The sequence below is a fragment of the Rhipicephalus microplus genome, chromosome 6 (genome assembly GCF_043290135.1).
Source record: "Rhipicephalus microplus isolate Deutch F79 chromosome 6, USDA_Rmic, whole genome shotgun sequence".
Taxonomy (NCBI): domain Eukaryota; kingdom Metazoa; phylum Arthropoda; class Arachnida; order Ixodida; family Ixodidae; genus Rhipicephalus; species Rhipicephalus microplus.
Genome location: NC_134705.1, coordinates 198,923,268 through 198,946,051, shown reverse-complemented (window position 1 = coordinate 198,946,051; position 22,784 = coordinate 198,923,268). Strand labels below are relative to the sequence as shown.

At 43.9% G+C, this 22,784-nt stretch overlaps 3 protein-coding genes and 1 non-coding gene across 5 annotated transcripts; 2 read left to right on the top strand and 2 right to left on the bottom strand.

The window, feature by feature from the left end:
- Positions 1 to 2,250: 2,250 nt before the first annotated feature.
- LOC119166881 (small integral membrane protein 12-A) lies at positions 2,251 to 3,970 on the bottom strand. 2 transcript variants are annotated; one of them, XM_037418266.2, is made up of 2 exons: positions 3,823 to 3,970; positions 2,251 to 3,076 (listed from the first exon to the last, which is right to left on the bottom strand). In XM_037418266.2, the coding sequence occupies exon 2, from the start codon at positions 3,046 to 3,048 to the stop codon at positions 2,758 to 2,760; it is 291 nt and encodes a 96-aa protein (XP_037274163.1). In that variant the 5' UTR covers positions 3,049 to 3,076; positions 3,823 to 3,970; the 3' UTR covers positions 2,251 to 2,757. The 2 variants fall into 2 exon arrangements, with proteins under 2 accessions (XP_037274163.1, XP_075723652.1); XM_075867537.1 differs by lacking the exon at positions 3,823 to 3,970 and adding an exon at positions 3,294 to 3,484.
- Positions 3,971 to 4,224: 254 nt separating this feature from the next.
- LOC119166880 (lys-63-specific deubiquitinase BRCC36-like) lies at positions 4,225 to 7,586 on the top strand. The gene is made up of 7 exons (XM_037418265.2): positions 4,225 to 4,435; positions 4,523 to 4,642; positions 4,721 to 4,808; positions 4,947 to 5,035; positions 5,482 to 5,546; positions 6,256 to 6,431; positions 7,289 to 7,586. The coding sequence occupies exons 1-7, from the start codon at positions 4,331 to 4,333 to the stop codon at positions 7,498 to 7,500; spliced, it is 855 nt and encodes a 284-aa protein (XP_037274162.2). The 5' UTR covers positions 4,225 to 4,330; the 3' UTR covers positions 7,501 to 7,586.
- Positions 7,587 to 12,500: 4,914 nt separating this feature from the next.
- On the bottom strand, positions 12,501 to 22,318 carry LOC119166879 (activator of 90 kDa heat shock protein ATPase homolog 1). The gene is made up of 8 exons (XM_037418263.2): positions 22,092 to 22,318; positions 21,823 to 21,902; positions 18,888 to 19,084; positions 17,394 to 17,514; positions 16,850 to 16,941; positions 15,406 to 15,531; positions 13,324 to 13,425; positions 12,501 to 13,225 (listed from the first exon to the last, which is right to left on the bottom strand). The coding sequence occupies exons 1-8, from the start codon at positions 22,169 to 22,171 to the stop codon at positions 13,001 to 13,003; spliced, it is 1,023 nt and encodes a 340-aa protein (XP_037274160.2). The 5' UTR covers positions 22,172 to 22,318; the 3' UTR covers positions 12,501 to 13,000.
- Positions 22,319 to 22,705: 387 nt separating this feature from the next.
- TRNAG-UCC (transfer RNA glycine (anticodon UCC)) lies at positions 22,706 to 22,777 on the top strand. Its single transcript has one exon. It is a non-coding gene; the product is annotated as a tRNA-Gly (tRNA).
- The last annotated feature ends 7 nt before the right edge of the window (positions 22,778 to 22,784 follow it).

The window sequence follows — 22,784 nt, the reverse complement described above, 5'->3', positions numbered from 1 at the left end:
TCTTAACTATGAATAAATTGAGTTGTACAGCTGTTTATGGATAGTTTCTAATTACTTTAGGCTAGGTCTGAGAAGGTACAATGAGAGCCCACTATTAAAGCATGACATTCTACGCTTAATCATTCAAAGTATGTACTTTAACCAGTGGAGCAGAAAGGTAAAACCTGTGAACAGCGCAACTACAGAATGCGGAAGCTGTGAGCGGTAACTAAATCCACAACCTTGTCTTCAGTAACAGGATACCACACGGTCATTGAGCCAATGAGTTGCCAAACAATGCCACACATAAGTACGAGAGACTCCAGCCATAACTCATGCCAAGTAGCAATTTACCTAACAGAGTATGATGTGTTTTTCCGTACATTAAACATGACCTCCGAGTGTCTGAAGACTCTTCATCAAAATATACCATTCTTTGACATTCAAACTAAGCACACTCTTCCACAGTGGCTGCAAGAGGCACGAAAAATAAATCGGTGCTTGCTAGAGAGAACGGCAGGGCTAATCACAAGTATGGAACCTAGAGAGCTCACTTTTGTCCCAAAATTTATAAATACTTGTTTGTGTTGACTAACATTAGCAACAGAAGCACACAGTTATTAGTTCTACATTGGTTTGGTACATTAAACACCACATATCAATCATTAGTTCTACGTTGTCCAGACATAATGCTGATAACTCCACACTATCCAGCAAAAGTGGCTCTCCAGTGTTTTATTCAGTTGAACATTCCAAAGCAACATTACAGATACAGGGCTCTGGAGCGGAGACAGATTCATATTGCCACAAGAAATTACCATTGCTCCGTGCAACGCGGACGTTGGGAACCAGAGAAACGCTAACGGCACGACTACGAGCGACGAAGCCAGCCGCAATGCACGAGCCGGCCCTGCATGCGCCCGGTACTCCGCCGAACAGCCAACGTGCGTGAAGAAGAAGAGAACGAGGGTGCTCGAAGGCAGAGACTCACGAGGACGGCTGCCCTTGGATCTTCTTGATTGCTGTGCGTCGTTCACTTTGGGCACAAGTTCGCCCTTAATAAACCATGTAAATAGAACACCCTTGTTGTGAGGCTGCTACATTCGTTACATTTTCTGGTGGAGGTGCGTTAATTGGAGGTGCGTTAATTTCCTGTGGCAATATCAATCATTGTACTCGGAAGAAGTCATAAAGTGTAAAAAAATGCATCTAAATTTTTAACACGCAAAAAAATGGCAGATATGAATGTTGTTAACAATAACCAATTCTTCTCCCATAACGTGCACTTTCTATGCCTTAAACAAACTGTTTGGTGCTAGAAAAAATTTTTCTGATTGTGCTGCAAATTAGAACATCACATTGACGCCAAAGCATGCGCTTTTGTCCTATAAAAAGGCATTATAATTTTAACTTGATGTTGAAAGTCGACAAAAATGACCATTAGCATCACCCAACAGCAGTGTGGTAAATCTACTGGTAGGACAAGTAATCCATGCAGGTTGACTGACTCTTTTGCTATATAAAAACAAACCTGTGTGACTTGGAATGGTATTTTCCGCACATGAGGCAGCTTTATTTTGTGCCAGAGACTAATATTTGCTTTTTTCTTTCACACTTTCAAAGAGGCGCCCGGCAGCATGTTCGCCTGTAAGCCTGCCTGCAAGCGGCAAAGAAACGCAAGCAAAGCTTCCTTTGCCGCCCATAAAAACAACAAAAAAGAGTGTGCCTGCCTTCAATGACCGCTAAGGTATTTTTTGAATTAATAAACATAACTTGATTAACACTGCAAAAATGAAACACAGTTTCAATTTTCGACTCATTACAATTGTCATCGCCTTTACCGATAGAAGGAGATTGAATGGAGATCTAAAAACATGTTTTAAAAATTTCCACACACTTTCCAGAGAAAGATCTGCATGGTTAGACACTTCAGATGGTACGCTGTCTGTTGCGACACAAAACATAAAAGCAGTGAAGTAAGGTAGACAGTCCCTTTAAGGTAACTATTTGCAATTTATCATGCAGCAAACCAATGTAATGAAACTGTGATTATTGTTGTGTCAGAACACATTTAAATAGAAAAAAAAGAGAACATGCATTCCCACCTTTTGCTGTGGGAAGCGTATTTCATCTTTTGCATGTTCTACCTCATTAAAAACAGAAGAAAAGCTTCATAAAGAAACAGTCATACCTTCTCTTTTGGTGTTCTCCAGGCACACACTATACCATCTGATCACGAGCTCTCGTCATACCAAGCCAGGGCACCAGAAATTACATCAACACATTCAAGACACAGAAAGACCTCCATTGCCAGATTTGGCCAGTGGTAGTATCCCGACCAGGCAAATTTGCCCAGAAACCTAGGCTGTTAAGCCTCGCAAGTATTCTACGAAACATTCTTTCCTTCTCATCCCTCGAGAAGGGTGCTATCCCGGACATTGTCAGAATCTGCCATATCGTCTAATTCTGTAATGGTGGCATTTCCAGTCAATTGGAGAGCCCAATCATAGTTGAAAAGACGGCGGGAATCGACAGCATCCAGAAGAGTGCCATTATCACAATCAACGAGAATAACATTCACACTTCTACGATACCTTCTTGTCCAATAAAGCTTTCCCCCAACACAACATTTAGGAAATCTAAGTCTGTTTACACTACGTCGATGCCTCGAACATTCACACTACTAGCACGCCTTTTAGGCCAAACATGCTTTCCAAAACAGTGCTTAAGAGGCCATAGTCTGTTTACGAGCTACACCTGCGCCAGATATACCAGCAATCACGTGTCTAGCGTCCTAAGCGAAGGCGAGACGTTCCTCTCTAGCACCGTTTTGGGCACGAAGCTCTTGTCTTTGAGCCTCTCGACTTGCGTGACGTCCTGCTGCAAGTCCAACTCGTGCAGTAGCCGCTCCTTGCGCTCTTCGTCAATGCTCGTCTTCTTGTTGGGAGTGCGTCGGTCCGAAATGAGGCCCTCGATGTTGTAGCCGATGATGCCGACGACCAGGGCCACCGGGAAGGTGACGTAGGGCGCGTAAACGCGCAGCGCAGCGTACAACGCTGGTAGAACCATGGTCGCACGTCAGCCGCTGGCGGTTCCTCTGCGAAAGAGCCAGTGTAGTGGAAAAACATGAGGCACGGGTTCTCATGCAAGTTGGTCCCAGGGAACACTGCTATGGTCCATTAGGTGCCAAGGAACGCCTCCCCTGTCACTTACTTTTACGGAAGCATCATTCATTCGCTTCAAGTTAGATTCACATGCAGTAAACTCATGAGCACAGGCGTCTTCGCGAATTGCAAAGGAGCAATTGAACTCACTTTTCTTGCACCAACAAATGGGCGGGAATAATGGGGGCTCCTTAGAACGGTCACACCTAGGTAGTCGCACCTTGGCGAGTGTGGAACCAGGAAAGATTAATCAGTGGCTCGCGGAACCCACTTTGAGAAACCACGGCATAAGGCCTTCGATCCGTTGGGTCCGAACCATAGAAAGGCACTGACACTCATTTGAAGGTTGCGAGCACAGTGTAGTTGCGAATATGAGTGCGAATGAGCCACCAGGGAAGTGAGCAGGCAAGAATACTTTTTGAGTACGTACGGCACATTTTGCGCAGCTCTGCTTTACTATGAACTTGTCAGCGCCGTGCCTCTTACTTCTAAGTACTTGACGTCACAAAGGTCTGACAACCGCAAAATGAAACTAAGATGAGCCACAAGCCATCAAGTCACTCCGGCAGACGGCAATTACAACACGAAAGTTGACACAACTCAACTAGACGAAACTTGAAGCAGCTAGCGCAAATCATTCGACGGGTGAACTAGCGCAGGAACTCTGTCACAGACTTACGTTTTACTTGTCAACCGCTTCAATCCGCTCTGTGAAAAAAAGGAACGTGGCTTTTAGCAGACGCGGAGGTTGTACACAATAAACAAGTTCACGCGTGCAAACTATAGTGAACTTCTAGTTCACTATAGTGCAAACGCAGCAGACCGACCTCCATGCTTGTCCGGCGCCACTTTCTTTCATGATGATAGTGATAGCTAATATTTTGCGTAAAAAACTAATGTTTTTGTTTCCACTATTACATAATACGTATACAAAAACTAGAACATAAGGCAGTTATAAAAATGTTCAGTTTGTTTAAACAATTAGTTGCAAATTTAGCTCTACGCTTCACGTACAATGCCTCCGAGATTTAAGTCTTTTGTCGCGAAGTTACCTGCCAGGCGGTCATTCAAGAGCCAAATCGAGCCGAAATTTGAAGCTGGGCAATGGCTGAGCTAGAGTGCCTGTGAAATGTCCCGCCTGCCGACACATTTGTTTAAAGCGTTAAGTTAATCACGGAGCTGCAACAATGTCAACAGTACGGGTTAATCTGTCCGCGGATGTTTACATGGTCTGCCTGAGCCATGCGCTTTCCACGGAGAAGGAGGAGGTCATGGGGCTCCTCATCGGAGAGGTGAGCGCTAAGGAGTTTCGGATTGCCTGTCAAAGTCGTATTCACGCGTGATCGTTAACGTCGCTTGTTGGTCGTCAAATTGCTCAGATCGACGAAATGAAGGTGGCCCACATATCTGCGGTGATATTGCTGCGGAGATCCGACAAGAGGAAAGACCGCGTCGAAATTTCCCCCGAGCAACTCTCGGACGCTTCAACACAGGCTGAGGTGTGTGTACCTGCGGCGCTTTCGTGCGACAAGGTGCCCTATGCTTAGCTTTTATGTCTCTGTTTCGCTTTGTTTCAGACACTCGCAATAAACTTGAGGAAACCGATGAGAGTTCTAGGCTGGTACCATTCTCACCCGCACATCACAGTGTGGCCATCGCACGTTGGTTGGTGCCCCTTTGTTTTTCTAGTTTCAAAAATAGGCGTCGAGCCACCGTTTAATCGCGTAACTCCCTCTCCTTCCCTCTCGTCTTTTAAATGCCACGACGTCTTTTGAGCGACTTCTGCAAAATTTCGGTGCGCAGATGTTCAGACCCAAGCCATATACCAAATGATGGACGAAGGATTTGTGGGTCTCATATTCTCCGTGTTCAGCGAAGATGCTACATCTAAGGTAAGCCATCGGCAGTGGAAATATGCAATGTGTGTGCCCATAGTTCAGCAGTTTAGAACATGACTTGCAGGTTGGCGCATCTTATCTTTTTAACATTTTGAATTCTTGCGACCGATGCACTTATGATGAAAAACGCACTTTGTCACTTGTCTGTCCCGAGATGCCATAGATAGATTTGCGAGAAACACATTCGTGTGCCAAAATTCAATTGGTGCTTGTATGCGTAGATATAGGCGCATATCAAAGAATCCCAAGTGGATAAAATTATTAGTGAGTCCATCATGGCTCCTCACACCCCTAGTGTTGCATTGAGACAATAGGCTCCACGATTCAATCACTGTAACGCAGTTTAATTCGTTCTGATGGCAACAGTGCCTACTGATAAACACGTATTAGTTTTTTCATTTGCACACGTGTTTCACATTTGTGAATGTATTCCAATGCAGTTGAACCAGATTCAAGTTACGTGCTTCCAGTCTGTCAACCAGGCCAGCAATGGCGAACCACAGAGGTGAGATTATTCTATTCTTATATGCACCGATTTGCAGTGTTGTTTGTTGCACACACTTCAAATCACAGCTCAATTTATGATACCTGAATTCTTTAAGGAACCTGGAGTTGTCGTAGCATTAGAAAAATGTTAAATGGCCTTTGCCATATCATCGTAAGTGTGGTAATGAGTTAGCTTTCTGGAATGCACATTGCTAAAATTGCAAATTTAAAACATTGAATGAAGCAGTAGAGAAAAAAAAAAGAAGTTTTAGAAACACGTTATGAAAGCAGAGTGAAATTTACAGTCTGTATGTTTTCTTCTTCAGGCAAGATCCTTAACTTTGACAACTATTCCTTTAAAATGAGTATCTAGCACACAACAAGGCATGGTATGGTGACCCCTTACACCACTCAGTCCTTGTCTTGTGTTGCACTGTAGATATTGAAATCAAATACCAACATGGCCAAAATTATGTGATTTCAAGTTGCATATTCTTTTCAGATAGCAGTAATCGACAATTGTGATGGCACAAAAGTCGGACTTCAATTCAGCAATGTCCTCCTGCCAAAAACAGGAACAAAAAAATATGTATACATATTAGCTCTGAAAAAAAAAAATTGATAAAAACTAGGTTAGGGCTTCTTTTTAACCGTCTTGCTTGAATGCACTAAATTGTAGATGCCAAACTGTGTCCCATGGAGCTGCGCTGCCCTTTTTTTTTTTTCAGGTATGTGCGTATGGAGATTCCCCTGCACATAGTGCCCTGCACGTACATCAGCCAAGCATGCCTCGATGCCCTGGTTCGGCTGCCCGAGATCCTCTGCCAGGAGGAGCAGGACATGTACAACATGACTAAACAGGTTCCGGGTTTAGACCTTCTCACCAGAATGCACAACAACTCTGGTGAGTGCACCTGCTTATTTTGATGCCTGGCTTGCTTGCACAAAATTCGCAGTTATGGTAGTGGCACGATGCTGTTTCTCCACAAATGTAACTTAATGGGACACTGAACAAAAAAAAGAGCACAAGTGATGAAACCATTTAAATTCTACTCATAAAATACTCCCTTATCGATAAACAGAGTTCATTTCACATGTTTTAAAACAGTTGGCTGCATTTTACGAGTATTGTTAGCACGTATTGGCTGCACACCAGCGCAAACCATAATGTCGTAAGTCACTGCAGTGAATGCAAAGTGCAAGTTTTCCTGTCTTCTCCTTCACACTCTACTCTTCCCCTTCCACTAAAGGCTGCAAGGTGTGGCCACTCATTGGATGCTTTATCCCACTTTGGGGCATTGTTCGCTGCCTGTGCCATTTGTAGCAGTTCTGGGAACAGTGGTGGGAGCCGAGCTGGCTGAGAGACTCTGGGCGACGGCTGGCATTGTTGGCATGTCGATGTCCTGTCTAACTTTACCTCTTCAACTTCATGGCACAGGCGCTAGATGCAGCAGTTTGTGAAACATGCCAAAGTTTAATTATTTTCAGCTATTTGCTGTCTGGAATAAAGGTTCCGTCTACAGATTCGAACATCCAATCTTTCAGTTTGGTTGAAGATTGCAGCACCAAAAATTTTGTTTTATATCCGTATAACCCTATTTGTGACAATGACCAAAATGTTCAACTAATCGGCTGACCAATTCCTTTTTGTCAGAAATGTCGCGACACTCGGCCATGCCGCACGACTGCACAGCCATGTGCAGTTGTGCACATGGCTGTGCCATCAACCTATGCAATCAATGTTTTGTCTTCTCATTCGAGTCTTCGTCAAGGCTCTGTGCAACATTGCGGAATCTGTGAGCGGCCCGCTGCTCCAGAGCCTGGAGAATCGGTTGCGGCAGAACCGAGACAAGATCGAGCGCATGCGTGCCGAGAAGGACGAACTCCTGCAGAAGATTGCGGTGGCCGAGGCGTGCGCGTCTGCTCAGGCTGCCATCAGGAGCACCGCCAAGGCTGTGGACCCAAACCAGTGATGTGCGCCGCGTACAGTGTACATACACCAGGAATGAATGGGCGCTGATGTGACCTCCAGAAATATATGTGCGGCTTTCTTATGAAATTATCTAGAGTGATCATTTGAGTCCGGGGAGACAACATACATGCCGTTTGGCCATGCCCACATTCGTTTACCGTGAGCTCAAGTCATTGTGGCTACGTTCACTTCGGATGCACCCACTCAGAGTGGATAACAAACTACAGCTACACTTCATTAAATATGCTGTCAAACAGCAGGATCCTAAATAGTGCAAACAGAAATACCATGGCAGAATTAGCTGCATGTGTACTGCAGATCAATCTGAAGAGGAGGTGTGCTCTCCGCTCCCTGTAAACATCTAGCCGTGGCAATTTGAAAATGTAGTGTATAACACACTTTCGCTCAACCAAGCACTTGGCAGCCAATTAAGATAGCTTCTTGTGGAAGAAGTCATTAGCATTTTTTAAAAAGCATGTTTTGTGATGTGGGAGCAAAAAGCGTTGACATAGCCAGAATTGAGGGGCTCAAACACCCCCCAAAATATTGCAATTTTGCATGTGCAAGTTGCATGAAGGGCAGCTGAAACCCACTCACAAATTTCTGTCTATACTCCTGAAAGAAAAGGCAGGTGATGTGGGATTGTGGGTGTAGGCTGTTTTGAATTATTGTCGCTATGTATACCCTTATATAAATTTAATTATACCTGAACTTCCACCTAATCTGAATGCTTTCTACATATTACGAGTAAAAAAAAATCCGGTGATGCTGATGTCTTCACAAATGGTTGAAAAATGAATAAAAGTCAGCAAAAAGTCACGTCATACACAAGTGAATGAACGTAATGCAGACACCTTCAGCGAAATTTATACACATGAGTATTGAAACAAGTAGAGGCTGACAGCATTGCAGGTCAGCATTGTAGCCAAACAATATTCTCCATGGCGAAAAATGGGCACAGAAGAGCCCAAGAAAAAAAATGTGAATACACTGCAAATGTCATCATCTACGATCTGCGTTTGTTCATTAGCAGGCTAAGTGCGTTTGCGCGGCCAGTGATAAGAGAGTTTTTACGCAGGCTCTGTTCTTTCATTGATGACGTAACAGGATGTGCCATGATGGCACTGTTGTTTGGCACTGTTCACCAAGATCAAGGTTGTGGGTTTGATCCCATCTCAGCAGCTGCATTTCATTGGTTCTAAAAGAGGAATGCTAGGTTACATAAATTCGAGTGCGTTTTAGTAAACCTCAGGTGATCTAAACCAATCCAAAGCACCCTACTACGATGAGTCTCATAACCAAACTGTAGTTTTCGCATATGAAAAGGCCCCGTAGCACTTTTTCAGCATCGTTAGAAAAACGCTGTTTATCGGAAACCGACACTCCTGAAAACATGCTAAGCAACACATTATAGCACAGCACACGGCCAGGAGTTTACTATTACTTCATCAAGTCAGCCAGAAATCATTCCCTCCTCTTTCTGCAGATGGTGCCATGTACCATATCCACGCAACTGTATATCGACTCGAATGTAGGTCGACCCCCCTCTAAAATTGTACAACAAGAACAAAAGGAGCACAAGCACCATTTATAAGAAATATTATTTACAATGTCTCTGAAGAAAATAGTCGAATTCTGGTGTGCCGAGGTGGAGTCACGGCAGTGCCTGAAAGCTGTGCCGTGAAGCTGTGCCGGAAAATGCAGAGACTATTTCTTTTCTTTCTCGACACCCCCCCGCCCCCCTTTCGAATTTCAAATCGAGGCAAAATGGGTCGATGTACAATCAAGTAAATACGATACTCGAATAACCTGACCATATACCCAAATTCACAGCCGATGCCTGATTTGAGCACTGTGAGCTGCATGGTTACTGCTGCCGCCACAGTAGGGCATCACATGCCCACCCAAAATCGCACTGAAAGTAAGCCACGTGTTCAAAAAAAGAAGTGGTCCTGGTTATTATGCACACGTGATGCAACTTCTTTTCATTGTGCCACCCCTCCCTGCTGATCTTCCAACACAGTCTTAGGAACAGAAGAGCGAATGCCATTGCAGCGTGCGACAAAGCTCTGTAGCTCCGCTCGTACTTGAGAAATTTTTTAAACATTTGCGGCAATCATTCTTGGGGCAGTAAACCCCTTAGCAAGGACATTTGATGTTTGCTTGGAAGAGTGTTAAAGTAAGCCTACAGTTCAGCAGGAGGAGAAAAGGAAGGACAAGGAGGTTATCCAGTACTTAGATTGGCTGGCTACCCTGTGCTGGGGAAAGGGGTAAGCACAATAAAAGATGACAGCACAATGCTTCCAGTGATAAGAGCAGCACTGATTGTAAACTTGGAAAGCACCAGAAAGAAGAGTTGACATTGTGTCACTTCAACATATGTAGTCTGAATGTAGATACATGAAATTAATGGCCATAAGCAAACGTGAAATTCTCTATTATCTATTAGCTAGTATGATCACGTGCTCACAGTGAATATCAAATTTAGTGACAGCATTAAAGCGACAGCGTTAAGGATCCTGTGTTGCAGAAATTGTGACACTGTGCAGAAAGTCCCCGTAGATCCAAAGAATAAAAATCGCAGTACGAGCTGGAATCCAATCAGGCATTCTGTGTCGCAGTCAAGTACTCGACCACAAAGCCACAGAATTCTTCAAACTGCTTTAAAAAATAAAAATAAAGAATCTTCACAGGTGTCACATCAAGCAAGCAATCAAGTTAGCATTGTAAATGTTGCATGGCAGAACTGTGAAATCGCATTGGGCATGACAGATGAGGATTGCATGAAGAGTGGGTGATTTAGAGAAGCTCACCCTTACAGAGGGCTCAGCCATAATTCATCGGAGGCATTATCAGCCATAGCATCACCAAAGTCATGTAGCTACACAGTGCCTAACAGACACAATGAGGGCACTTGGCAATATGATAAGTCGAGCCGCAGTCAGTGGGTACTTCGCAAATGTACTTGCAGTATGCAAGCTAGGCCAACTGAACGGGCAGATATTTTTTTTGTTCTCAACACGACTGAGGTGTTCACAGCAATGTGAAGCACAGTAAGCAAATTTAAGGGTGATGCGTACAGGGCCGAATAACGCCATTATGCTGCTCCGTTAAAGTCAGAGCTTATGTAACTTCGAAGCTTTTTTTTACAGAGAAAGCCATTATGAAATCACAACAGCCACCACGCCCATAACCACTCCTAGCATGCAAAACGATAAATATATAGGATCGAGTGGGATTTTAACCCAGGCCCTCTGCAAAGCAGTTAAGTGGTGCACCACAGAGAATGCCAGTGCTTGAAGTTTCTTTGCAAAAATACCATGATGTGACATAGGTGTCACATCATGCAAAAAACCATGTTGACAGTTGCAATATAGCGTGGTAGAAGCGCAAGATAATAACTAGACACCACACAATGCAAAGTGCATAACAAGTTGGTGGTTTTCCCGTCTATTACCAAGCACAGTACCATTATCGTTTATTGCGAAGGGGGTCCGCCCTATTTACCGCTGACGCACAAGCCAAGCCTATGTTCCAGCCGCACACAGTCGTACCGTGCACAATTAACGTCCCCTTCCATTAGCGCCAGTCATCGCAGCTACACGGGTTCGGGCGAATAAAGCAAAAGGCTAAGCTAACAAAACAACACTTTATTGCTACATTAGCAATAATGTGTAAATGTTGCAAAGAGGGACTGCCCGTTTTGGGAAGATAAAGGGTAGGCTTACACCTTTGTTCGTCGATGTCCTTGGCTCGCGGGAGGTATCCGGGGGTTGTCCTCGTCTGGTGGCTGGTGCAAGAGAGACCTCCCACAGTAGACGCACTCGTTTATTCCTCTGTCCCAGTTTCTCTCTCCCTAACGAGGGTTGGTTCCTTCGCTGAGGGAGGGTAACCCGTTCCGTGAGCCAGGAAAGTGGAATAGCGTCCGCCAGCCGTGCGATGCCCAGTCCCTTCGCAAGAGGCTTTATTAACTCGTTTCTTGAAGAGACAGGTATGTCCTCACAATGAGGCTGCCGTGCTGCCGTAAAAGGGAAAAGATCCATGGGTGCACGTGCTTCCTCACAATTGTCATCGGCCACAGCACCAACAAAGAGCACTGGAGTTTACAACAGGCTCTAGAAAGGTCACACCTCCGGCTTTTGTTGGGACTGCTGCATGTTCGGTGCTAGCCCGTTTTTGTGTGTGTGTGTGTGTGCGCGTGCATGCGTGTGTGTGTGTGTCGCTGCTTTATCACAGCATAATCTGACTTTACATATCTAAATGAATGTCGAATATATTCTAGGTCATGACTGCCAACAGCTTCCAACATTCGAATGACGAACCGATCTATCCACTTCACATTTAGGAAATCCATCACACATTCTTGTAATTGCCAAACTCATATGCAAACCATTGACCACTTGTCAAGTAGCAATATAAAAGGAAAGGAGGCGAATTGTTCAAGGAGCTCATTTCTTTTGTCAGACACAACTAAATCAAACGTCAAGGACATTTGTCTTTTTGCAAAGGCGTAAAGATGAGAATATATATAGCTTCATCCTGCAGGATCAAAATTGTCGTACTAACACATCCTGATAATTAACGTTTGGTAAATCGAAGCACAGTTCCATGCACGTGACATAGCCAAGTCTGTGCTTATCCCAAGTAGCCTTGTCTTTCAAGGCTGTGTCTGACGTTTACGACATATTGGGCTTGAAATGACTGTTCTTGTGTGTTTCTACTTCCTTTTCAAAGACACGCAGTGAATTAAAAAAAAAACCTCATATTTATCAGTTTTTATTTACAGCTTCCAACAACACTTTCTATTCAAATGTCTTAGAATATCACCACAGTAGCGCAGGCTCCGAATGTGAAGAAGCAGCATGTCTGAATAAGCAAAATGAAATTAGCTGGCCATTTTTTTTTTCAGGTATTTACCGGGTTACACAAGCTTCAAGTTCCGAAAAATTGATAGCATGTGTGATATGTGTGATAACTATGAAAAGCAGTACTCAAGACATGTTTTCAATCAGACCAGATGTCACTTTGATGAAAAATTTTTACCAAAAGCAATCTTGCTTTTCAACCCACGAACCCACGAATCAAACATTCACAACCTGCTACTTGCACTAGTTACAAAATCACCAGGTTTGTAAAAATCTGTAGCTTTACTTACTGTAAATTCATTTATGTCAGCCCGGATTCATTTATGTCAGTACAGTGCATGGCATGAAAATGATTACAAGCTGATGCAGGCAGTGCAAAACAGGAGAATTGTGTGGATTAGTACCTAGACACCCCCCCCCCCCCCCATCCCTCACAGTCACGTCAGTCTGGTACCTTCAAAGTACTGGTCCAAACACTCTTCACAAATGCAAGCATGTCAGGCGAGCCAGCACACCAACCACCATCCAGTGTTGTTGTACGCCACACCGTATGGCGGAGGTATGCAGTGCAGCGTTTCAAAGTCACGTCTTCTTCCTGCTTATGGGGGGGAAGCCACACGTTCACAGTCTTTCTGTTTAGAACAGGATGGCCCCAAATCCGAACGTTCTCTTCATGCTCTCCCAGTAGTGACGCTGCCAACCGTCTCGCGTGCGGTCCGCTTCTCCCTGCGGGACCCCCTCCTGCGTCAGCGTCACCTCGGTGCAGTCCGCCTTCTGCTCGATGTTGATGGTGACGTCGGAGTAATGGCCTTGGGGCCAGCTGCCAAACCGCCACCGCATGCGGATCTTCTTGTCAGGAATCTGCATGAAGCATGCAAGTGCGGCTTTTAGAGTGATAGCTCTCAGAGTTGTATTTTGCCACACTCCAACTAAAGTTACAGCAAAGAGAAGTTACTCACTAGTTCTACGAAGGTTCCGCTGACATTGCCGCCAAAAAGCTCAAATCTCCCTCCGTTCTTGGCCTCAAGAACACACGAGCTTTGGCTGAATGCCTGTACCATCTGCATAGTCACAGGAAGAAAAAAAACTGCTCATAAAAAACCTGCTAGAAATAAACAAAAGTGATGCATACATTCAACCTATGCTTGAATGTGAATAAAAAACTGCAGTTTTGCTGTAAGGACGGAGCGATGAATGTGAAAGCTTGGAATGTTATACTAAGTAAGACTAGCAGCTTAATTTGGATATTTGGTTAACTAGAAGTCAACAAGCTGTCCCATAAGTTTTACATGCTTACCTATAGGAAAAAAATGCTCAATAATTCGAAGTTAAAAGCTTGTAATCTTGGTTAATTAAAAGTTATTTTGCAGTCGAGAGCCTCTAGACAACCATAACTTTCAATTAAAATAGGTAATCTTTCTGTGCCAGTACCGCCAAGACAGCGGTTGGACATATGCTGTTGTCACTATCACCACAGTTCATGAAGCGGTCCTGTTTAGACAACGCCAGCTATCGCATTGATCACATCGGCTAACTAGGTATTTCAATGCAATGTGTCGAGTGCTTTAGCAGCTCGTTTGGTTGAAGTCTGGTTGAAGTTTGAACAGCGTGACGGACTCTGGCGGAGCAGGATGCCCAAACACACACACACACACACACACACACAGTGCTGTGTGTGTGTTTGCGTGTACGCGCCAAGTTGCGCTGTTCAATCATAGCGTGATAAGCCAACTAACTCGCCAATGCACTGCGAGTTGATTCCGCACGTTTCCACAGCCGATTTTGATTGTTGAGGCAGCGACATTTGATAATGGCAACTCATGGCCCCTACCGAACGCTTGTCCTGGCGACGAACGAAAGTCTAAAGTCTTGAAAGAAGTTGACCAGGAAGCCACCACCAGGCAAGACATCGCACAAAGTACGGTGTTATGTCTAATACACTCTCAAATATCAAGTGCAAACAGGTGATCTCAACAACGATAGTTTTGGGGCTACACTTATAAGTAGATGTCAGACTCTAAGAGTTTTCCTGTTAGCGCAGTCTTGGGCAGTGCAAATCTTGACTCGGTGTCTTGGTTGCACAGCAAACTGTGCAACCAGGTGCAACTATATCGTGCGGAACAACGATTGTGATAAATATGAGGTGTGTTTACGCATTGAACACTCATGAAAAGAGCTATGAATTTCTCTCCGCTAGTCGGAGGCATTTCTTAATTGCCACGAAGTGCTTGCTGGTTCACTCGCCAGAACGACTGTGAAAAAAAAAAAAAAAAAACTGCAGACGCAACAGCTCCACGCTCTACGAAGAAAGACTTCAGTCATTCTACTGTTGCATTGTGCATTGCCACGGACAAAAAAAGACTTCAGTTGTACCGATTCCCGTAGCTGTCGTGAACCATAACGGTGAGAGCGCTGGATACGGGCCGTTGCAAACGTGTTGGGTAAGCGAATTACTTGCATTCTCCACAGCCAGTGGCATGAGAAAGTGTGATATTGTAGGTTTCCTGTTAATGTTTTGAGTAGCCTTGACGGAGAACCGTGGCAACTTTGATTATGAGGCTCAGCAAAGCCTCTGACCATGGTGCGGTTATGTTTTGTGGAAGAAGACAAAGCTGAAGAAGCACTTCGGCATGTGCAGTGTTCGAAAAACTTGCTGGCCGCAGCCAGGTTCCGCAAGAGAAGATGACAGACTATTTCTTCGTTTAATTTGGAGTTAATTTGCAGTTCTCATGAACTTCGTATCAACTGAAGTCAATAGTACCGCCCAAGCAATGCAGCCCCAGCTGGCACACATTTATGCTCCTTTACCCGAAAGAACCACACAGCGCTTTTCATCTCTGATTTACTTGCGCAAGTATGCAGCCTTCGCAACCTTACGCGTGCACATAAAACACATGACACGCGAGACAATGTTATCAATTTGGAAAAGGGTGCACACAGTTTGAATGCTATGCTTGAATCGGAGTCGATAACTGTCCGTGGTATTGATAAATCACAAAGGGTCAATTTTAGTATGGGCCAAAGGAACTCTGCGCATTTACCTCCTGGACCGTCAGGGCCCGGTAAAACTCTTCGGCTGTGCACTTGAAGGTCTCCGCCTGCGTTATGCTCGTGGTGTCAACCTTGACGAGGCTGGGCGCCTTGTCGCCCGATGAGCCATTCAGTGGCTGCAATATGAGAAGACAGTGCAAGGATCAAAATCAAATATGATCCAGCAAAAATACCAAGTACTATGGCCATGTTCATTTGTTTTGTAATTCCTTTGTTAATTATCCTTTACAAACTATGGGCAAAGTTTTGTAAAAAGCTAGTCTAAATCTATAAAACTTTAATTACACTCAAACCTCAAAATAACGAGCATGAATATAACAAATTTTGAGTTATAACGAAGCAAAGAATAGTCTTGTTATAGGCATAGCATTACTGCTAAATGCTCATAACAAATTTTTAGATATAACTTAGTTACTTTTGTGGCAGATGTAATTTTGTTATCCTGGAGTTCAAGAGTATATAGTTATACCGAAGAAAAAAGAAGACCCTTGTGTACTGTGTACTACCTGCTAAAAGCATCAATTAAGTATGGTATATATAAAAGCAATTGAGAGTAATTATGTAGAATTAAAGAATTGATGCAGGGTCTCTACTGCACAAGCTTCATAATATAGATGCAACAGAAGAGAGATGGTGAACCCACTAATTCACTGTTTCTCAAGATCACAGCAATGATACAAATGTACAACTTACAGTGAAGTTTGTAAACTACAACAATCGCACAGGTATTATATGGGGTGTGCACACATGCATAATCAGGAAAGAAACTATGCTGCGTCTAGAATCAGCTAGTAGCCCCTTAAGAATATTACTGTGGTTTCTACAGGACAGCAAAAGCGTTCTACACCTGAACGGAAATTCCCCCCGAAAAAAATCACAACATATCCACAGAGTGAATGATGATGAGTGGGGCAAAACGTCCGTCACTCTGTCCATGCTTCCATGTGTCCGTGCGTTCTTGCTTCCATCCGTCTGCGCGACCATCCGTGCATCCACCCATCCGTCGGCTAGTCTGCCTGTTCGTCCATCCATGCGTTCGTCCGTGCGTCTACCTAGTGAACACTCCAAATACCCCCATCTACCATCTCGCATCCCCTGTGGCACATGCCCACTCTAGAGCGGCTATGTGCCACTAGTGGCTACGTACGACAACATTGGAGAATGTGCCTTAAGGAGCTTCGCCCCTAAAATGATGCCTTTTTTTTAGTGGCACTGGCACCATTTTTCGGGAGATTTATGGCTAGCCCACAAAATCTGGAGTATTGTCAGAAATTTCGGTCTCTCGGGCAAATCAGGAGAGTTGGCAGGTACGGCTAGTTGTTTCGTTTCTATAATTTAAACCATTGCACAAGTGAGTTACATTAGTTGTAGCCTAACCACTTATGACCACAATTTCAAGACACAGTATCATGAACGAAATTAAACGCGACATACCGATTGCTTGTAGTTGACCGTCGTCTTGCCCGTTGACTTGACTTGGTTGATGGAGTCGCTCTTCGTGGGCAAGATCATTCCTTGTGAAAATTCTGTACAAGCAGAAAAGGTAGCTGTCAGGTTGTGAACCATGAAAATCTGCAGGCATGCTATATTAATGGCTTGATCTTAACCATTTTTTGTAATTTACAGAATACCTGGATTGCCTCAGAGGCACCATTACAGGGAAGACAGTTCTATTACCACGTGCTACATTTCTTATAGTAGTAAGCAGGAAAACGCATTGATAAAGGGTAGAATCAAGTTAAACAAAGTGAAATCGGCAATAAGTCGGGATTCTTAAAGGTAACACAAAATTAAGGCAAAACTAGGGCAATACATTACTATAAACACAGTTGGGAATAAAAATCATGATTGTCAGATATATAAGCAAGGCTATTAGTGGGCATGCAGTACTGCACTACGCAGATAACGACCTAAAAGAACTGCTGCTTCGAAAAAAAAAAAAAAATGCCACCACAGAATAGTGAGGAACGCAACATACCTTTCTTAAGTGCCGAAATGTAGTCTTCTAGCCTTTCTCGAATTATTTTGGTGCCTTTATTTCTCATAAGCTCTTTCAATGCTTCGGCCTTGTCACCTTTGGATGAGACAGTCACTGTCACCTGAAAAACATTTAAAAAAAAAGACATTAACTTAACAACCGCCACCCTTTTTGTTTTCCTTCATTGAGGAGTGATGCTCAGTCACCTATCCAGCCGAGGAGGGGTGATCCCTTGGCAGGAGGGGCGACTGAGCATAAGCGATAATAGGTAATGCTTTTTTTTTTTTAATCGGTGTCACTAGGGGCACTGACACAAAAACTTTGGCCTCGCGTTTTTCTGCTGCAATGCGTTGCTGGGGGCCTGTTAGTCATGACGCGACACATCATTTGCTGCAGCACGTGGCAGATAATTAATTACAAGCCCCTCATTACCAGTCAGTTTCAGTTTGAGAGAGTTTCGAAAACAGGGTGTGCAACTGTCGCCACCTAGCGTGTGCAGCTCTTGACCACGTCAGCACACAGAACTGTGACGCACTTCCGCACAGTCCACATCAAGAATTACTTTCGAATAAGAAACGGGACTGGAATGTCACCAAAGACAAAACTTTCTAAGCGTGCACCACGGCCACGCACCCGCAACCAGCCGCCGAAAAATATAGACTTTGGCAACAAAAAAAAAAAATGGCGGCTGTGACGTCATCATAACTTGTTTTGTTGACTGCAGCGTGGCGACGTCAAGGAAGTAGGGGGTCACCTCAGAATCACCTCCGAGAATGTCTATAGCGCTATGGAGTCGGTCGCTCACGCAAACTTCAAAATTAATTTAAAATACCTTGCAAGCTATATTCGCTGTTGATATCTTGCACATGAGATACTAATGTTCACGAGAATCGACCCCGCAGGCTATCTCGGCCCCGAAACTTTGTGTCAGTACCCCTTTAAATAAAGCAGCAAAGAAGCTTCAATCAATTCGGATGAGCAAAGAATGAACCTAGTGAAGAGGCTTATTTGAGGATGCGTTAAGTCTGATCAAGTGTAAAGACATTGCTTTTACAATCAACCCTTATCACATGAAAACCCTATGTACACAAAATGCCTTAGATACTATATAAGACACTCATCACATAGTAAAAGAAACACAGCGCGATGACAGAAAAGAAACTGAGGAGACAGGACAGCCAACAATGCCAGCTGTTGCTCCCAACAATGCCAGCCGTTGCTCCCAAGCAACGGCTGGCATTATTGGCTTGACCGGTTCGTGCATGTGTGACGTCGACAAACACCGCCTCCTCTAGTTCACGTAACAGCCGCTATACATGGCAATTTGTGATAAACGGTTTAAGTTCATTTTTTTCCTGTAGTTTCTGCCTGAAATGAAGGTTGTCTCTATCGATTTCAGGACCCAATCTCTCAATTCGGCCGAAAATGTCGGCGGCAAAAATTTTTGTTGGGTACTCCTTCGAGCAATCCAGACCACGAATATGAGCCACTCACGTCCACGTCACTGGGGTCGTGCTCTTCGCTGAGGTTCGGTATTTCCACCTTTCCCTCGATGGTCTCGTCGCTGTCGTCGGGCTCACCCTGCCACTTGAGTTCGATGGCCCACTCATAAAAGAAGATGAGCTTCGCCTTCCGGTTGTTGGCAGAAGCCTCACCTTCGCAGCTAGTCATTTCCACAATCTTGCAGGTTCCTAAAAGAAGAGGTAACAAATGGGCACATACTTACTTAACATAGCTGTCACTTGTACTCTGAAAAACTTCCCGGACGCATAGCATGCCTCAAAGGGGTACCAACACCAATTTTTAAGGGAGAGCTTACGCAACCATACAGATCTTATGTATAAAGGGACGGCTCTGAGCAAGTGTGCAGCTTAGTATATTTTAGTGTGCAGCTTTATAGCATCAACATTACAAGGACATCAACGTACAGCATCAATTCTGGTGACTTCATGCACCATAATGGCTCGTTGCGATAACGTGTGTGGAAACGTATAATGTGGCCGCTGGGGCAGCACTAAAAACATTCGAAATGGCTGCCGGTGTATCGCCAACGCAGCTGAATGGATGTGGAAACGTCACACTATCTTGTGCGAGTACGTGGCGAGAAGCTCATACCGTGTTGTCACGTCAGCTTACAGTAGGAGCCAAAATTGGCTTTTGAAAACATCCTGTTATTACATTTTTAGACAGTGCACTCATGCTTAGCAGTACACGTTTTTTAGGCTCCTGTCGACTTCATATTTCATTTGATGCAAATACAAAAGAAATGAACACTAAAATTATTACTCTTTCAAAGATTTTTTAGCCCTATGTACCGTGTTCTTGCTAAGTCCTCATTCTAGTAGCACCTCTCTCTTCATGAACATACGTGCTCTGCAACTTAAAAATAAGAGATATCAGTGGATGACATTAAAATGCTACGAGTTGAATAGAAGTAAACGATATGGATGCTGTTACGTATGGCATTAGGTAAATTTCAATGAACTAGAGCATTTCAGCCCTTGACAAGATGTAAGTGGCTCATCAGTTCTATGAAATCCGCAAGGCGGGCAAGTGTTCAAAAAAAAAAGGGGGGGGGAGGGGGGGGGGGTCATCTTAAAGCAGCACAGAATCACAGAGGTCAGCTGTGCAGAATCTCATGACCTTTTATGAAAAAAAAATTTGTTTTCATTGAGTGAACAAAGCAAGAATCAACTCCTCTCTGGCAACCAGGAATGATGTTCAGCTAGTTCATTTGTAGTTTCAACAATAATTTACGACTGAAAAAGATGGGGTAAAAACAGTAACGTAGAACTTCTCAGTAAATTTACTTCATGAAGGCAAGCGATTTATAGGTTCTTCAAAATTGCAAAACATAAGCGCAAAGATCAACTGCAACAATATTATTTATTGAATAGCAAAGATATGAGTACACCACGTACACGGGATCAACCTGATGTGCTTGTATAAGGAGCGCGATTCTGCGCTTGCTAGTGAAATGGGTGGCTTGCATTGATGTCACTGAAACCTCCGTATTGGAGCCCAAGCTTGGGGAGATGCAATGTTGCATGAATGTTATGGCAACATCACACGGAGGTTCTTTCGCTATTCTAGCACAGAAGCGTTACATTAAAGCAAGTTAACCGCAACTTTGTCATCAAAGCTGCAACTATGGAATGCCAGCGCATTCAGAAGCTATGTCCATGACATCACATGCAAGCCATCCAAAGAAGAAGTGCTTGCACAGCTATCTCGCCTTAGTTTAGCTATATTGAAGAACCTATAAATATGAATCACCTGTTGGAAGTTGATAAGTTGGAAGTTTGACACTTTGTGCATACCTTGGTGTCCCTGTTTTCAAGCATTTCAAATTTTTTCTGAACCCTTTTTGGGGCAGTTATTGCACCATTCCTAGCTTAACCAGGAGGTGCTGCAAATGTGGATATCAAAATGAACTCAACTTGAAGCACAAGAAAATTGAAAATTTAAGATCAATTGTGTAGGTAACAAAGGACTAATGAAAGACAGCGAGGTGGCGAAAGCAACGAATTTTACGATTTTTCGTACATTCCTACCACTCTCCGATTTGTAACTGTTCGCCATCAGTAGTAATACGTGGAAAAAGGCCCTTATGGTGATTCCGATGCTGAATTGTGTGACACGAAAAATAAACACGAACACTTCAAGTTCGCGCAGTACAAACTCGAATTGTAACAAAAGCATCTTGTCTTCCAGTCGCGGAAGAAAGCAGTCGCTGCTGCGAGCGCAAATCGAACCCGGAACCTTCCGTGAAGCAGACGACAATCTCGCTCGTTGCCAACAATCAAGTGCGTCAAACTGAACATATGCGAAAGCGAAAGCGTTTAGAATCGGTAAGGTTAGCCGCTCAGCGTGTGCGCTTAAACGAAGTGAAGAGCAGTGAAGTGAAAAAGCCGCAGTGCTATTCTGTCAGCGCTACATAAATTCATTCAGGCAACCGGAATGATACGCTGCTAGTGGCACTGCCAGATAAATCCAATTCTTTCTCCCCCTTCCTCATTCTTGTTAATTTGTTTTATATATTCTGGTTTATCGCAGTCTTCTGAAAATTTTCACGTTTTTTTTCAAAGGAACATTATTATTGTTCCTATCTAATTTCTCTATTTTTTTAGCAAGCGTAGTAAAAAATGATCTATTATGAGGTACAATGTGGCCAATCCCCCATGTGAATATGAGCCAAGATCTCCTAGGAGACAAGACAAGACAACAACACTAATACAGCAATCAAGGTAGGCGTCACTCAAGGCATAGAAACAAAGCCACAAGCACTGCGCCGCCGTGGATTACTTCTGGAAATTTGGCAAGGGTTTGGCGTAACAAGCACCAGGAACACCCGCAACAAGCACCAGGAACCGGAAAAGAAAAAAAAAAAAGAACACACACACACAGAAGAAATTGAAGCTAAACTTACCTCTCGAGTCGCTCACTTCAATGTTTGTGAGAAGCTCGGTAAGCTTGTCCTTGGACCAATACGAGGCATTCTTTTCGGTCCTAAAACAATGGGAAAGACACCGATGTCGATCACTTTCCCATTCATTCGAGCGAGTAAAACTCGCACGTGCCGTACGCACACAATGTCGAGGCCGATTCGGTGTTTTATATCTTATAACTGAAGAACTTTATTTACACGGTGTTCGTAGTAAGTACCGGCAAAATGTATGCTCAGCGTGGTAAGCTTACCAGTGCCAGTTGTTCACGTTGGTGGCGTCGGGCCTCTCTTCGACGATCCAGCGTGGGTCACCTTCGCCCCATTTGGCCATGCTTTCCTAGTGGCAGGTGGCAGCGTCCACGAGCAAGGCTTTACTCTTAGATGAATCGAGCTTCCCTCAGCAAGAGAAACTACGCAGACTGCGGCTTGCGCCGACGCTCGGTACCGTTCCAAAGGAGCGGGAGTCTAGAAAATTCGCGATCTCGCTCGGCACTCGCTTTCGCGGAAGACATGCAACGCCGCCCTGGCGTCACTTCAGTGGTCAGGTCGCAGCCGCAGTAGCGTAATCGTGGCGTTTTTGTGTTTTTTTTTTGTAAGTGGAGGTGTTATAAAATACAAATTTTCGGCTATAATTATATTTGTGTCTTGGTGTAACGTTTATAATACTACTTAAAAAAAGGTAGTTTGGCAACGTTTTTGTATTAGTTTGAATTATTCAAAAAAAGTGCAAATTTCACAATTTTCGAACAATGATGAAAATTAATTCCAGCCAAATTGTTACTTTAAATTTATTGTAATAAACTTTAAACGAAACAATAGACCGTATATGTATATCTAACGTCAAAATTTCCTCAAAACACCGTGGGCGACGGTGGTATAGTGGTTAGCATAGCTGCCTTCCAAGCAGTTGACCCGGGTTCGATTCCCGGCCGTCGCAAGTATTT

Coding starts and splice junctions, on each gene's coding strand:
- LOC119166881 (XM_037418266.2), bottom strand. CDS start 3,048: ATGGTTCTACCAGCGTTGTACGCTGCGCTGCGCGTTTACGCGCCCTAC.
- LOC119166880 (XM_037418265.2), top strand. CDS start 4,331: ATGTCAACAGTACGGGTTAATCTGTCCGCGGATGTTTACATGGTCTGC. Junction 4,436..4,522: donor TGGGGCTCCTCATCGGAGAG/GTGAGCGCTAAG, acceptor CAAATTGCTCAG/ATCGACGAAATGAAGGTGGC. Junction 5,036..5,481: donor GCGAAGATGCTACATCTAAG/GTAAGCCATCGG, acceptor ATTCCAATGCAG/TTGAACCAGATTCAAGTTAC.
- LOC119166879 (XM_037418263.2), bottom strand. CDS start 22,171: ATGGCCAAATGGGGCGAAGGTGACCCACGCTGGATCGTCGAAGAGAGG. Junction 21,903..22,091: donor AACGTGAACAACTGGCACTG/GTAAGCTTACCA, acceptor CCATTGTTTTAG/GACCGAAAAGAATGCCTCGT. Junction 16,942..17,393: donor CATTTCGGCACTTAAGAAAG/GTATGTTGCGTT, acceptor CTGCTTGTACAG/AATTTTCACAAGGAATGATC.